This window comes from Fomitiporia mediterranea, assembly GCF_000271605.1.
Source record: "Fomitiporia mediterranea MF3/22 unplaced genomic scaffold FOMMEscaffold_2, whole genome shotgun sequence".
Taxonomy (NCBI): domain Eukaryota; kingdom Fungi; phylum Basidiomycota; class Agaricomycetes; order Hymenochaetales; family Hymenochaetaceae; genus Fomitiporia; species Fomitiporia mediterranea.
In genome coordinates this window covers 1,439,895-1,455,643 of record NW_006760387.1, presented here as the reverse complement: position 1 = coordinate 1,455,643, position 15,749 = coordinate 1,439,895, and the positions used below count along the sequence as shown (strand labels likewise).

The 15,749-nt window shown below is 42.3% G+C and overlaps 3 protein-coding genes across 3 annotated transcripts; 2 read left to right on the top strand and 1 right to left on the bottom strand.

The window, feature by feature from the left end:
• The first annotated feature begins 5,572 nt into the window (after positions 1-5,572).
• On the top strand, positions 5,573-7,583 carry FOMMEDRAFT_102223 (uncharacterized protein). Its single transcript, XM_007262642.1, has 3 exons — positions 5,573-6,088; positions 6,212-6,290; positions 6,381-7,583. The coding sequence occupies exons 1-3, from the start codon at positions 5,612-5,614 to the stop codon at positions 7,181-7,183; spliced, it is 1,359 nt and encodes a 452-aa protein (XP_007262704.1). The 5' UTR covers positions 5,573-5,611; the 3' UTR covers positions 7,184-7,583.
• Positions 7,584-9,801: 2,218 nt separating this feature from the next.
• Positions 9,802-12,089, bottom strand: FOMMEDRAFT_25716 (kinase-like protein; the record flags this gene model as incomplete). Its single annotated transcript, XM_007262641.1, has 10 exons — positions 9,802-9,864; positions 10,068-10,156; positions 10,198-10,292; positions 10,359-10,415; positions 10,474-10,599; positions 10,659-10,763; positions 10,796-10,855; positions 10,917-11,059; positions 11,114-11,239; positions 11,322-12,089. 10 exons carry the CDS (start codon positions 12,087-12,089, stop codon positions 9,802-9,804), a joined length of 1,632 nt encoding a protein of 543 aa, XP_007262703.1.
• Positions 12,090-14,117: 2,028 nt separating this feature from the next.
• On the top strand, positions 14,118-14,843 carry FOMMEDRAFT_138407 (uncharacterized protein). The gene is made up of 3 exons (XM_007262640.1): positions 14,118-14,225; positions 14,281-14,424; positions 14,491-14,843. The coding sequence occupies exons 1-3, from the start codon at positions 14,186-14,188 to the stop codon at positions 14,811-14,813; spliced, it is 507 nt and encodes a 168-aa protein (XP_007262702.1). The 5' UTR covers positions 14,118-14,185; the 3' UTR covers positions 14,814-14,843.
• The last annotated feature ends 906 nt before the right edge of the window (positions 14,844-15,749 follow it).

Sequence of the window (15,749 nt, the reverse complement as noted above, 5' to 3'; positions counted from 1 at the left end):
GTGAGTACCAATGCCTAAAATGTAGGAGAGTTGTAGGGTGGTAATGGGTAGTCTTAATCTGATGTCAGTAACAGTGTAGAGGGGACCCAAAGGCTCAGTAAGGGGACCCAGGCTACAACTATCCTACACAACAGAAATACAGAACACAAGCACCAGAATGTAGTCAGAACTTACAGAACAGGCAGAGAGAGAGAGTGGGACAAGAGTAGAGTATATAGAGTAAGCCTAAGAGTACAGGACTACCTAGAGTAGACAAGATCAAGACTACAGAACCAGTCTGATCTTGTATGCCTATATATACTAAACTACACAAGAGTACTCAGGGAGTATGAGCCACTAAGAATGATAAGCCATGAAGAATGAAAGAAAGGAATGTCAAAGATAAAGGTACAAAGAATGAAGGGATGGACAAAGGGTAAGAGACTATAGAATGAACAGAGAATGAAGGAGTGGTCAAAGGAATGGAATGATAAAGTAAGGAAGGGTAGTGGTAAGAGTCAGCACACATATAGTCCATAGACAGTGCCTCTGAGGGACAGAAGTCCTGAGTTCCAGTACAGAAGGGTGCAGAACCCTTAGAACTGAAGGTAAGAGAGTAGAGAATTGTAACAACTTCTGTTATTCAAAACAGTGTTATGAACAGTACTAGGTAATGTAAATGTATGTCAAGTATAGAATGGTGAGTAGGGAAGGAAAGTATACAAGGGGTCAGAGAGAGGATTACACCTTAGGAATGGTTGTACATGGACATTGTTGTAAGTATGTACTTACTAATTGTTACTTGTGCTACAGAGTGGGAAGAAGTATGTGAATGTATTGAATTTATTCAAGAAATTGTTCAGTATTAGAAACAATACAGATACACAAATACACATTCAAAAAGGAAGGTGAACAAAAAGAAAAAGGAGGACAACAAAGGAAAGGCAACTGTAGAGAAGTAGAAGGGAGACAAAAAAGTTAGGGAGAGAGAGATAAGTATCTATTATAGTACTTATTATGAAATGGACTGGCTACTTACACTGTATGTTGAAGGCAGAAGAGGACACTAAAGTCAGCTGTATAGTATAGTATAGTATAGTATAGTATAGTATATTACTAGTATAAAACACTAGGGCTGGGTTGTATTGTTACAGGATCTGAGCTTAATACAGGCATTACAACAACTGATTAGAGAGACAAGTGTAGCAATGTTTATTGTCTACCTACATAGTTGTAGACAGTATGCCTGCTGGCAAGCAGAGGACTGGAATGGAGGGAACAAAAGTAACAAGTACTACTATTCACAGGGTAGAGGGTTGAGGGTAGGAAGAGGTCAAAGGCAAGAAGTGACAAGAGTGAGTGTAATACTCAAGATTTAAGTAAAGTCCTATGTAATATTCAACCATTACATAAGCTAAGTAACTCACTTTATATTTACTATACTATTATAATATACATGTTACATTTGAGTATTATACATTTATTAAGTTTATAACCTCTCAAACAGAGCTTCTATTTATTATAAACATTAATAGAACTTTAGTACACATTATAAGTGTAGAAAATGCTTTTATATTATATTATATAGTAGACACAAGTCTTTTTCTTCAAGTAAAATACTATAATAAAGTATTTACTCTTAATATATTTTTGTTAAAATATATTTACTCAATATTTAAAGCTATTATAATACATATACTGTATTATATTTATTAATAATACTTTTAGAACCTTTATAAGATGTATAAGAATTATCTTTACTTTATAACCTTATTAAAATTCTTACAGTTACTATATAATTATAAATAATGTGTATTCTACTATATAAGAACTATAAAGCTATATAAGAAAATGGACTTTTCCCTAACATAGTAAGTACTTGACCAAGATGTAAATTCAGAGCCCAGCCACTCAATATATATATTTGTTTAATATCTTTAGATCCAGTTTCATGAGGGTTTCAGCCAGACTATGGATGGTGTGCCTTACCTAGTCTTAATATTTCAATATGCTCCTAGTGGAGACTTGAAGGAATGAATAGATTGAAAAACATTGAGCAAAGACAATAAAAAGTTTATAATTTGGTAGGTGGCCTAAAGTACTAGGATTGATATAATCTGATAAGTTTCATAAGAGGTTCTTTGTAAGGGTTAAGACATATACACAGAATGAACCTTGTGCACAGTGACATCAAGTGAGTGCACAGCAGTATTCTGAGTTCATAGAACATATCTTGAACCTGTACTGCTCAGACCACAAAATATTCTACTCATGAGCTCTAAAGGTAAAGACATAACAGAACACAATGTTAAACTGATAGATTTTGGATTGTAAGGCTCCAGACTCGGTTTGAGTCTTATAATTCTATTAACTTATTGTCTTCTCAGGACAAAAAGTATACCAAAAGGCTGTACTGTAGTACAGGTCAGTGGAATACATGCAGAAATTCATTATATGGCACTAGAGGGTTGGGATTGTATACTGAATTATTCTATGGACATGTGGGCTCTTGGGTGAGCATAGTCTTGTTCAAGATTCAATAAATGTTTTGTTAAACACACATTCAGGGTCACACTTTATGAGATGTACAATGGGATGACAAGTTTCCCATTTACACAACCTTAGTAAGCAGTGAATTTCTAGTGTGGATGAAGTGTCTGACTCTCTTCACGTGCATAAATTTCACAGTCGTGATGATCACCGCCCATTAGATGTTATTGCAGAAGCTATACTTAGTCTAAAGGATGTCTGGAATAAACCCGGTTGGAGCGACAGTGGACAGGGTATATACATTAATTGCAATTTTACTTTGTTTCTGGCTAACATGATCCTCACACAGCTAAATCTCTGTGTCAAAAGATGCTTGAGACGAATTATGAATTAAGGATAAGCGTCAAAGATGCGTTATCGCATCCGGTGAGTTGTATCCTTCAGTAATACTGTAGTATTATAATGACAGTACTGAATTGTACAAATACTAGTGGTTAAAGGTGTAGAACTCAATTTTTTTGTAAGTATTTGTCAGTTTGAAGTACCGTATCCAACTAGGTATTTAATGTGCCCAGGTAAAAGTAGGACTTCATTGGTACACGCAGATCCCTTCAGGAAGTTATATGATGTATCAAAACTACTATAAACATGACATGGCATCCGTCTAGGATCTTCTCTCGTGGCTCGATCACTTTGACTTGAGTAGCACGCGTAGTGGCGTATGTCATCCCTAACCAAGACAACAGACTTCTCAGATCAGACAGCGACAATTTGAACAAACGGACAAGCCAGAGACCCGCTGATATCGGACTTTTGCTCCTATGTCTCCTGTAGACCTGCCCCCCTACAGTTGAAAATGTCTTATTGCATAACGTCGGGAGAGGGCTAAACCCAATGCATTATACAATTTATGCATTATGACAATACATTTTGGCTGAGGACCTGAATTTTGGTCTGGCCAAAAGTCTATGCATTATGCCATTTATGCATTATGATGTGATGCAATAAGACATTTTCAACTGTATTAAAGTGTCCTGAGAACATGCCGAGACCTTCTTATCATATGTATATGTCAGATATGTCCGATCGTCTATTTGCAATGTGGTTGTGAATGGATGACACTGGACGGAAATGCAATCACGTTGAAAAGACTCCTGATGATAAAAATAATATCTATCCACGTCCAAACGTCATTATTCTCATCAGAACCACACTTTGTGAGCGATCGTCTATTTGTGTTTGTGAATGAATGACAAGGAACGGAAATGCAAGCACCTTGGAAGGACGCCTATTAGTAAACAAAAATTCGCTGTCCACGTCGTAGTGTCTTTCTCCTCATCAGAACCACGCTTTGTGAGTCGATATCTGTCCGAGTTTAGTATGTCTCTACGTCCTAGATGGTAGGTGGGAAGAAACAAAGAGAAAAGTCTGAATATATGTGCTTGGTACGCAAAAATGGGTGAATTGGAATCGAATCCACTTTCACAATATGTGTCCACCCTAGATGTATTGTTCCGTTGCACTTGTACATGCTTGAGAGAAAATCGGTACATTAGTAGGCCATCCGCGCTCCAGTCAGTCCTCGAGGGCTAGTACTTCTTGACGAAGTAGATAGAGTAGATGTTTATTCCCTCGAGTTCCACTTTCTGCACCTGGTTATTCTTGATCGCGAAGCACAAGAACATCCTTTCCCTCCAATGCGTTAATTGGTCCACGGCTTCTCATCTGTATCCACACGTCTCTTCATATGTGGTAAAGCACACAATGTTCATGCACAACATATCATGAGGTTCTTAACATTCTGAGTCTGTACGCTCTCACATTCTTCTGACCTTTGTCAACGGACTTGGATATGAGTGGCAACGCATTGAATACTGATAAGGATTTCTTGACTCCGGCACACGACTACGCGGACCCACAATAATATTCGGTAGGATTGGGACTGGACTCAAGGATGAGTTTAGGAGACGATCTCGGTATCGCGTCGGGATTGATATCCGGCGGTACTTTGGGTCGTCATGAAGCCGATAGGGGAGTTGAACTATAATCCAATATTTGCGGGATGCGGGGAGAGCTAGTGTTCACATCGTTGTAAAATAAGAGGAGATAATAGTAGTAATCTGGATTCTGGAGAGGATTTTCACTCGGAGGCAGAATGAAATCGCGAGCCAACGTCCCGTGACGTGAGCGAGTCTGGCGTGGGATCGTCTTCCGGCATTATTTATATTTATGAAATCGCGGGTGGGTCTTCCTGAGTTTAGCCAGTGACTCTCTTGCCACCTGGCCTGCCTGAGAACTGACAGCTACGGAAACGTGCATGTCCTTAATGTCCTTAATGACCGTGCACAAATCTACGAATCTCTTTCATTGCCTCGGGCGGACTCTGTTGCTAACGGACGAATGTTCTCAAGTATGTCGACGCGGGATAATTACTAGTGCTAGAGAAGAGCGAGCTATGTTGCCCTTGGCTGTCTCACGCGGAACCGCGGAGTGTATCATTTATTTGCGAATGGCTGCTCGAAATGTAAGGTTGCACTCGAGAAGACGGCTAGAGTTTGTCCGAGATTCAGCGAAGACATGCTGACCTCATGGAGGTGTGTGCTGAGTGGCAGGCACGCGGGCAAGAATAGGCAGGACGGTTACCCGCTCTTTCTATTCACAGCTTATCGTCTTCGCCTCCCCGGGCCTCGCATCCTCCGTCGTCGCGCCACTGGTACTGTGACTCCTGTCGTGCTACCAGATGATCTGCTACTATGTCCGCTGCGCAACGCGCTTGGACAGGCCGGTAATAAAGACCAGAAGACGAGTGTGGGGATAAAAGGGCGAGAAATGGCACGCGAATGGCGATCGTGTGGGAGAGGCGCGGTGGATGGACGTGGAACAGAATTGTAACTGACACCGGCATACATTCGCTGCTTCTGTCCCTTCCCGTCCTTCCCTCCTGCAATTCCTGCTGCTCCTGCTCGCTGGCAGATCCCGAGGACGCGTCTCTTTGTCGCCCTCTTATACTCTCTCCCGCTCCAGTCACACATGTCCCTTCGTCCCATCCCACCCTCAGCCCTTCCTTCATTTCATCCCGCCGTTCTCTCAATTCGCTCATAAGGCAACCTATCGCCATCACCATCGCCACCCGCAGCCGCAAATGTCGGCGATCTACCCTTCATCACCAGCACCATCGGTCGCTGCAGCAGGCCTGTCGGCCACAAATGCTTCGCTCACCGACCCGTCAACCTGGGCTCCACCTGGCGAATCTGCATCTGATCTCTGGGAAGAGCGTTCAAACTTTGTCGGCGTAGTCCTTTCCAGCGTCGCATACGGCGTCCACCTCACCCTCTATCTTTTCGTCCTACACCATCTCATAAAGCACCCTTCGCAGCGCGTCGGCACAGGTGCACGCGCTCGCGTTTCCTGGGGACTCGTCGCATATATCACCTGGAACTTCATACTCGGCACGTTCGGCATCGCAGCCGAAGCACGCTTCAATGAATTCACCTACGTCGACTTTCGTAACTTCCCTGGTGGACCAAATGCCTTTGTCAGCTCGCAATATGGCGACTTAATCAATATGTTCGGGACGGCTGCATACATTGTTCTCAACTGGTCTGCGGATGCGCTTGTGGTACGTCACTTGTCACTTTCCGTTTCGTTTCTTTGCAAAGAAAGAGTGACTTATTTTTATCTTGTGAAAATGCGTGTTTCATTTACGGCGTCTGGACCTTTGTCCGTTTGCACGCGCCCGCAGATCTACCGTTTCTGGTTGATCTACAACTTTAACTATTGGATCGCATTGTTACCATGCATGCTCCTCCTCGGCTCATTCAGTACGTATTTGCCTGATTCCTGTCACTTCAGACGTCAGAGAGAGAAGCGTTGTTCCTGACTGACTGACTTGTCTTGTCTTGCAATTTCAGCGATGGGCGTGATCCTCCTTTTCCAACTAACTCAACCCAATGCGAATCTATGGACGAAAACAACTGTCAACTTTGGTATACCCTACTGGTCCATATCTGCTTCACTCAACATCCTCGTCACCTCCCTCATCGTCGGGAAACTCTTCCTCATTCGTCGACGTACACGTGCTGTACTCTCCACCCACCACTCACGGACATACACCTCCGTAGCAGCCATGCTCGTCGAATCCGCCGCTCTCTACTCAATCACCGCACTCATCTTCATCGTCACCTACGCCCGAAACAGTAACGTACAAAACCTCGTACTACCCGTTTTGGGACAAGTACAAGCTGTCAGTCCGTTATTAATCATGTGGCGCGTTGCGAGAGGGCAAGCGATTTCGAGAGAAGCGATGTTGACTAGTGGAAGTGCGATGACGCCTAGTAAGCTTTCGTGGAGGAGGAGTTATACGATTTCGACTGCTGGTGGAGGGAATGGGAGTGCGACGAGTGGGTTAGGAAGTGCGGGGATGTTGGATTCAACTTTCAGTGCTCCTGAGAGTAGAGCGCCGTTACCACCTCGTGCGGCGAGTGTGTACCTCCCTCCGTTATCGAAGTTTAAGCGAGGTTCGGGAGGGAAGGGGGAGATGGACGAGGCGGATTCGGAGATGGAGGGTGAGTGGGAGCTTGGGGAGCGGACAAGTGATAATGGAGATGAGAAGGTGAGGGAAAAGGAGAGGAAGGGAGAGAGGAAGGTAAGAGGTGTGGAAGTTGTTGTGGAACGACAGGTTGAGACGTGGGAGAGCCCACCGCACGCTCTCTGAACTCCGTTCTTTGCCTCTTCCCTTTTACTCATCGTCCTGGTTTTCTTCACTACTGGTTCTGACATCTCACTTTTTCCCGAGGCTCTCCTTACCTCTCACCCGGGTCTCCATCCTTCTTTGTTTTCCTCAACTGCGCCGCAACGCGCAGTGATTATTCTTGAGAAGAAAACTTTGAAACGACCTGAATCTGAACGAAATGTACCTCGAAAATCTACTCGTCATCTTCTGTATACCTCTTCTCCCTTCCCTTCCTTTGTTGCTTTCCTTGCATTGTGTTGTTCAACTATCTGTGCTCCTTGTATTCCCCGTCATCGTGTAAATCCGTCTGTATTCCTTGCCTTGTACGCTCCTTAGTCTTACTTCATATCTCTGTTTATTGCAATAAATTTAATACTTGACTTTGACCAATTTCCGCGTCGGTAAAAAAAAACACATACTCCTTTCTCATTCGTGTAATGCATACACTGAGCTTGTTCCGTGTTCTTCAAGTTTGGCACCCCCCGACTATCATTGTATCAAAATCAATACCCCTTCTCGCATTGATAGTATGTCTATTACTATCTATAACCTGTTTTGCTCACAAGGCTTGAGTTCGACCCGTTAACGTTAGTGCATTTTAAGCTTGTTCCGTCCAATATAGCGAAAGTGAGTGTTTTATGAATGAATGTATGTGAGATAATAATATTAATAACCTGAATATATGCGCCGACCTGACTTGTTCCCGTTTTAATTTCCCATACATTACCAATACTCCCATGCTAAACCGTCCCCGTCTAAAGCCGTTCCGTTCCGCTCTTACCTGGATGGCACGGTCCACTTTCCGTCCGCACACTTGAGATGAGAATAGAATGTGATAAATTTGAATATTCTTGCTGAAAAAATAGTTTGGAGAGAGCTACTTCGTCTTCTTTCGTGCCTAGGTAGAGTTCTCTTGAGGTCCCCTGTTTCATAGTTCACTCCACTCCTTTTTCCGTTTACAACGTAAGCAATGTTTGTTTATTTTTAGAACTTTATCAGAAGTAAGACATTTTGTTATCACTTCGATGTGTAGTATTAAAAAGCCTTTATCTATATTTTTAAAACATAGTAATTAAAAGTTACAGGCGTCCTCGCTTACTAAAAAGGGAAAAGAAAACTGTAGGCTTTATGCTTTTGTTTTTGGATTACTAGGACAATGATATCAGTTAGTAAAGTGCATTTTAGTCAAAAATAAGTTCTATGTGTTACGTAAAGCAAATGAAACATAAATATCTCAATTTCTAATTAAATGTATATACTATGTTGCCCAACGTGGAAATATCTTTAGTATTTACCGATACTGTATCTTGAATCAGGGGTGGGAATTATTCAGACACCGTCTTGCCCTAGATAGAGGGAGTGGTCACAGGATTTCGGCTCGGTTGTCGTACGTACTTACCTTTCTCCAGATGACTTCTATTATCTCCTCTTATTTTGCACCGATGTGAGTGCCTTACAATTAGAGTCCGATATCTAGCTGACAACGATCCAAATTACCGCCGGATATCAATGAGAAAACAGACCTAAGTCTTGATGTGGCACCGAAATTTACTCCAATTTACTCCGATTTACTCCAATTTATTCTCGTATCCAATCCTAAACACGCTTCGAATGTGAATCTGAGACCGAATATTCTTGAACCGGCTTCAAGGATGACCTTATCAGTATTCAATGTGTTATTATTACTGTCTAAAGCTCCATGCCAAACAAAATCGAAGCAACGAGAGTCAGAGGAATGTGAGAGCTAGATATTTTAAGCCTCATAGTACTGTAACATTGAGCATGACCTACTCTTGACTTTTGTGACTGGTGACTAGAATAAAAGGAAGTAAGGAGGAAGGAACCTATCTTGGTGAAATCAGAATCCGTGTTATTTTTTAAACAGAATAATAATAATAATAATAAACAAAAAAAATTAACTATTTATGATTCTTCTCTTGTTCTCCACTTGACTGCATTCAATGTGAACACACTGAGTGCCTATCACTGTTCTGCTAATTCTCCCCAAATCACACAAGCAAAGCCAAACATTCACCTGGAGCTATCACACATATGTATGGCAGAAATAAATTCGACTTCAGCACCAGACGTTGGGTAGAATTGTATCCCAAAAATGTACCCCTGTGGACATTCCTGAAATCACTTCATATTTTAAGTGCATATACACAGACTTTCTTTTTAAACTCATTCTGTCTTTCCCACGTAGAGCGTAAACACTATGCTAAACTAGAACTTCGGCTAGCAAATCATGGTTCTAATGAGAATAATGACTCTAGGACGTAGACAGGAAATAGTTTTCGGAGATTGCCTTCCAGAGTGATTGCATTTCTGTCCAATATCATTCATTCACAAATACAAATAGACAATCGGACGTATCCGGGCATATCCATATGGCAAGAAGTTCTCGGCATATTCGAGGACACTTTGACAGAAACGTGGGGACAGAAGCCGATACCAGCAGGTCTACGTCTGGTTTATTTGCTACCATCTGATTCGAGAGTCCAGCTGACTTATTAGGAATGACATACACTACTATGCACGCTACTCAAATCAATTCGAAGGAGTCAGGAAAGAGGATCTAGATGAACGCCATGCAATGCTCATGTTATCTTTGACGCAGCCCCTTGGATGGATCTGCATGTCTTAGCACGCTTCAAGCTTGGCTTATCAAATACCAAATTAGAAACAGACAACACAAACAATGAATGTCAAGAAGAGAGTAATTAAGAAAGAAGGCTTCCGATTGAACATGTAGCATTTAACTTCAAACTGTCGAATACAGGAAATTCAAATTCTATTCCTTTAACCACTATCATTTGTACATTTGAGTGACATAACAGTACGACTAGTGAAGAGAACTACTTACTGGATGGTTTAACGCTTTTTCAACGCTTATTCTTGATGCAAACTTCGTGTCGAGCATCTGCTGGCACAGAGACTTAGCTGTACAAAGACCTTGTCAACCAAAGCAAAGCACTGATTGTACGTTCACATACCCTGTTCGTAATTGCTCCAGCCAGGTTGATTCCAAACTTCCTTCAGACGAAGTATTGCCTGTGCAACTTCATCTTTCGAACGCTTATCATTTGGACTGTGAAATTTGCACGCATGAACAAAGTTAGCCATTTCACCCAACACTAAAAAATCCACTGCTTACTGAGGTTTGATTATTGGGAAACTCTCCAATCCATTGTACATTTCATAACATGTGACTCTGTAAGTGCATTTAAGAGAATAGTTCCCCCCACAGTCGTAAATGAGACTGCACTTACCCAAGCGTCCACACATCCAATGCATAACTTAGATCACAGTCCAAACCCTCTGGTGGCATATAATGTTCTTCTATGCACAGACTATTGACTTTGACTACACTTTTGTCTTTTGGAATGCGTTCTGTCCTAAGAGAGAAAGTTATTTTAATAGAAACGTGGAGCTCATCTAGATTCTGAAGACCTACAATCTAAAATTTGTCAGTTTTATATCATTTTCCACTACGTCTTTATCTACGGGATTCAGAAACAGAATATTTGTCGGCCTGAGTGGAGCAAGTTCGACTTGTCTTCTATGAAATTCAGACAGTTCATGTATACTCACGTTAGATTTCCGTGTACAAGGTTCATGTTATGCAAGTGTTTCAACCCTTTCAATGATCCTCTTGCGAGGAATTATCAGCTTTTATCAACTTCAATAACTGAGAAATCTACTGGTCACCTACCGTATTACAACCTTTTTATTGTCCTCGTTTAATGTTTTTCTCTCTATCCTTCCTTTCAAGTCGCCCCCGGCAGCATATTGGAATATTGAAACTACATAAGGCACACTTTCCATAGTCCGATTGAAACCCTCATGAAACTGAATCTAAAGATATTACATGAATACTAAACTTCTCACGAGTGCCGTCAAAACGCTTACTATATTCGGATGACCACTAACTTCTCTCGACCGCCGCAACTCTTTTTCGGCCTCCTTCTTTTCCCGAGGATCTGAGGCTATTACACGTTTAAAAGCTACGACTCCAAGTTTTGAATGGTTGCCTCTCTGATGCCATGAAGAAAAGGAAGCAAGGGTTCATCAAAACGAATGCTGCAGACGTTTGAGCTACATTGCACAATGCACTCACCCAAACTGTGCCTCCGCCTAGTTTTACCAGGTCAGTTACCTCAGCATTCTGATCTGACTGTTTCTTTCCATGTCTGTTTCTCTCTGTACCTTCGGCTGTTTCACGTTCCCGTGCAAACCCGCCTTTTGTTGTGTGCACTTTGCCAGTTCCACCTGTCCTTGTTGGTTCGGTCCTTGTCTTGACTGTTTTATGGACATTTGGCCTGACTACTCCTATAACTTTTGGCTTCTGTCCTACTTTTGCACCTGCACTAGTAGTTCCGCTCCTGCTAGTTCTGGTTTCCCCGCTTGCTTTAGTTGTTCTGCTTGGTTTAGCTGCCTCGCTTTCTTCACCGGTTCCGCTTGTTTTAGTTGTTCCGCTTTCCTCAGTTGTTCTGCTTGTTTTGGTCGTTCTGCTCGTAGCCGTTCCTTTGCTTTGCATTCTGGAATGCCTTTTCGGCCGTTTTCGTGATCCCATCATCAGCATTGCAAGCTGCCTGAGTCGAGAGGGTTTCGATGCAGTCGATCCTGAATGTTTGCTACCTGCGTACTTGTCAGACTTTACCTTCCGTTGGCTATGAGCGGGCCTTTCAATGTGTCTTCGGCGATTGTGATAGTGGCTTGGTTGACTCCGCTTATCTTTTTGATTTATTTTAGTCGGTTCAGGTGCAAATTTGACGTGCGTCGTGTTGTCTGCACCTTCTGAATGCATTGTAGGTTCCCTCTGCTCATTTTGGCCAGAAGTTGTACCCTTCTTTTGATGACGCGGCGAGGCTGAACGCTTCCACATACTTCGTCAGCTTCGCAAGGTAGTAGCCTACGCTCAGCTTAATGGCACATAGGATGGCTGTCTCTGACTCAGTGGAATGCTATGTATATGTGATGATTGGATGGATTGAGGTAGGTTGGCAAATATATATGATCATAAGGGCTACATTAAACGACCAACTTTGGAGTTTACGTCTCATGCAAACATCCGTTCTCATCTATAAATATCCCAGGATAAATAAGCAGTACAGACTGCAAAGTGTGACTGATGGAACATCTGAAACATGTATACTTTGCAAAGATCCAGCAATGAGAAGGTAGCTGAGCTAATTTGCATTACAGTGGGCCACTTCAAGATATGAGCAACAAACCTATTGAAATAAACTGCATGACTCAGAGACTTGCTTTAGGACAGGTTTTAGTATGTGGAGAAAATATATTCAGATATCAAACAGTAAATGTATTCATTATGCATGGCAATTCTTAAATGCAAATGTACAATTCACTGACCCAGAGAGACAATAATATATAGAATCACTTCCAAGGTTGAATTAAACGGATTTGGGGGTTCATAAATATTCTGTAACGACCCGTGATTACATAACTTTATGTCACGTGAGCAAATACATCGCAGCTGGCGCAAACAGATTGATTGGCAATGGAGCGATCCTTTCTTAAAGCCACCTTGCATCGGATAACGCATCTGATTCGATTGAAACCCAGAATATGTCAGCTTGGCATGCGTGAGTCTTCTTGCCTTTTCCACCGAGACAGTTTACACACTCGACATGCATGTTGGTGCTAATTCATCAACAAAGAACGGTAATTTAAAGGCGGGCATCGCTTTCCTTCAATAAAATTTCATGAATTCAACATAGTAGGTGCGATCTTGCAGTAACACATTCGCGTTGTATAAATACCAAACTGTGTCTTTCAAGATTACTTGTCAGTGTACAATTGTAACTCTTCTTTGATGAATCTTGCCATACTTAACAAGGGTTGTGAAGTAGTCTTGCAGTCATTTCCACTACATACTGAATGTATGCAGTGCTTACCAAAGATGTTTCAATGTTTGTGACTTTACTCACCTGCCGCTTCTGCTTTTCTGAGCTTTCAAGCGGAGATCTGCCACTGAGATCAAATATGGTCCAAAACAACTTGAATTGAATGGAAATCACTTTCGCTTATCTCTGTCTTCTCAAGGCATAATCTTCTGGTGCAGAGACAATGTTCTCATTTGCAGTGCTTGTTCTCGTAGTCGCGAATGGTGCGTAGTACACTCAAAAATATGTCCATACCAAATACTAAAGAATGCTCCGTTGCAAGTTGTCTGTGCACAAGTGTCAACGGCTACGATTGTTAATGTCGGCTTTCCAGCAGAAACTTATCAGGGTGGACAGGTCATTGGCACCGGCGCAGACGGCACAACATTCATAATCTCCGGGACAGACATCCTTGAAAATCCATATACCGGTATGTTTTTACTATCTCGTCACTGTACATTATGTGCTTCCATTGACACTCACCAACATCTTCAGCGACGGTTGTTCAAGACGCAACACACATGTCCAAGGCTAGCTCATGGGACACAGAGGTTGCAGAGCCACCATATGGCTTACCACCGTACGAACTACGATGCGGCATTTCGCAAAATACGGCTATCTGCACCGAAACCATTCAACAATATTCGACTACGTACGCGGTGAGAATAAGCGCTACTCGTATTTTGGTCAGTCCGGGACCCACAGCGAGCAGCTCGATGAGAACTGGAACGCCCAGTAAAATATTATTATTGATGATACCCGCTTTCCTGATGGTGTTGAGTGTCTTCTGAATGCAATTATTGTTGACCACTGTTGTAGTGCGAATATTGCCAAGCCATCTCTGCTATGTATATTTAGGATTCTAGGATGGCTAGATCGTTTTTTCGATACACAAGCGGAGATCCGCAGCTGAGATCCAATATGCACCGTATGGGCCACGGTCCACGGACATATATTCGTTTAATACCCGCCATCTTGGCCAAGTCCGCCCTCCTGTCATGGTCGCAACCTCATCCTCTTTGTTGATCACGCATTAAAGGAACTCAAAGTCATTCTCCCCTGGTGTGGAGACGAAATGATCTCATTCGCAGTGCTTGTTCTCGCGATCGTGAATAGTGTGTACATGAAAGCTACATCCAGATTGAATACTGAATGCTTCCCTGTTTGAAGTTGCCCATGCACAGGTGTCCACGGCCACTATAGCTGATGTCGGATTTCCAGTAAATTACCAAGGTGGAATAGTCATTGGCACGGGCGCGGAGGGCACGACGTTTATACTTTCTGGGACAGACCTGATCGATAGGCCGTATACCAGTATGCGCAAAATTAGCCTATCGTAGTACAAACTTCACTTTCATTGACACGTTCTGACGTCTCCAGTGACGGTTGCTCAGGATGCGACTCACATTTCCATGGGTAGCGCGTGGGACGCGGTCGTTGCAATGCCACCGTACAACTTACCACCATACGAAATACGATGCGGCCTGTCGCAGAGCGTGGCTATCTGCACCGTGAATATTGAACAGTTTTCGACCCATTACACTGAGAGGATGAGCGCTACTCGTGTATTGGTAAGTCCCGGACCTACAGCGAGCAGCTCGACGAGAACTGGACTTCCTGGTAGAATGTTAATTTTCGGGATCCCTGCTTTTCTGGCATTGTTGAGCCTCTGGACACCACAGTTAACTGCTGTCATATTGTAAAATACCAAAACTTGCCCGTCACGTTTCTTCAAGGAATCAAACTAAATGCGTCCGTTCTCCAACTAGTCGCGAACAAAGTTGAAGTTCTTCGTTGGATGTGACAATTATTGGCACAGCATCAGTGGGCTTGACAGTACTTAATATAAGTTTCTGATATATGTCAAAATATTGTTGGTACTAGTCTGCATCTGGTGTGCCAAGCCAAAAGCCGCCCTGATTGTTGATGAGAAAGAATCACATTGAGGCTGTGCAGTCTTAGGTTCGGGCAATGCGCCCCGTAGAGGTCTTCACTCTTCAACTTTTCTCCAACGACTTCTGCTGAACATAAATTTTTATTTATAAATTTTTCAGTTTATTCATTTATTCATAGCTTTAATTAGGCGACTGTGGGCTGCACTTGAAGGCCATTCTCCGGTTGTGATAATTCTCATTTCAGATGCAATACCAGCATGCGTTGACAGGACTTCATTTGCGGAGATCCATAGCTGAGATCAATCGTTTTCATGGAATTCTATAACAAGATAAAAACAGCAATTGGATAAAAGCCTCATTTGTTAGACGCCTCAGGCACACGGCAGTCGGCGCCCCCCAGCCGTGAGTCGTCTTCGACACCTACGCAAGAGTACTGTAACGTGATCCCTCTTTTCAATTTTTTTCAAGATATCCCTCTTTTCAATTTTTGCATTTGCACACCATCCATAGTACCTGACACCACCAAAAAATTCAAGAAAGTGCATTTGTACTATAGAAAACATATTATGTCTTTTTTTCTGAAAAAAAATCAATGAAGGAATTAAAAATTGGTAAATACCACTTTTTTCCAATGTTCAATTATAATTAGCTCTGTTAATTTTATTAGTGCACTTCTTGTTACAATTATACTATGTATTTCTTATGTATATACAAGAGTACTCTTAGTATAATTTCTAAGTAGTA

Bases quoted from the DNA above. Each gene is read 5' to 3' on its own strand.
- FOMMEDRAFT_138407 (XM_007262640.1), top strand. From the start codon at position 14,186: ATGATCTCATTCGCAGTGCTTGTTCTCGCGATCGTGAATA. The intron at 14,226-14,280 runs GTGTGTACATGA...CCCTGTTTGAAG, and splicing joins TGTTCTCGCGATCGTGAATA to TTGCCCATGCACAGGTGTCC. The intron at 14,425-14,490 runs GTATGCGCAAAA...TGACGTCTCCAG, and splicing joins GATCGATAGGCCGTATACCA to TGACGGTTGCTCAGGATGCG.
- FOMMEDRAFT_102223 (XM_007262642.1), top strand. From the start codon at position 5,612: ATGTCGGCGATCTACCCTTCATCACCAGCACCATCGGTCGCTGCAGCA. The intron at 6,089-6,211 runs GTACGTCACTTG...ACGCGCCCGCAG, and splicing joins GGTCTGCGGATGCGCTTGTG to ATCTACCGTTTCTGGTTGAT. The intron at 6,291-6,380 runs GTACGTATTTGC...TTGCAATTTCAG, and splicing joins GCTCCTCCTCGGCTCATTCA to CGATGGGCGTGATCCTCCTT.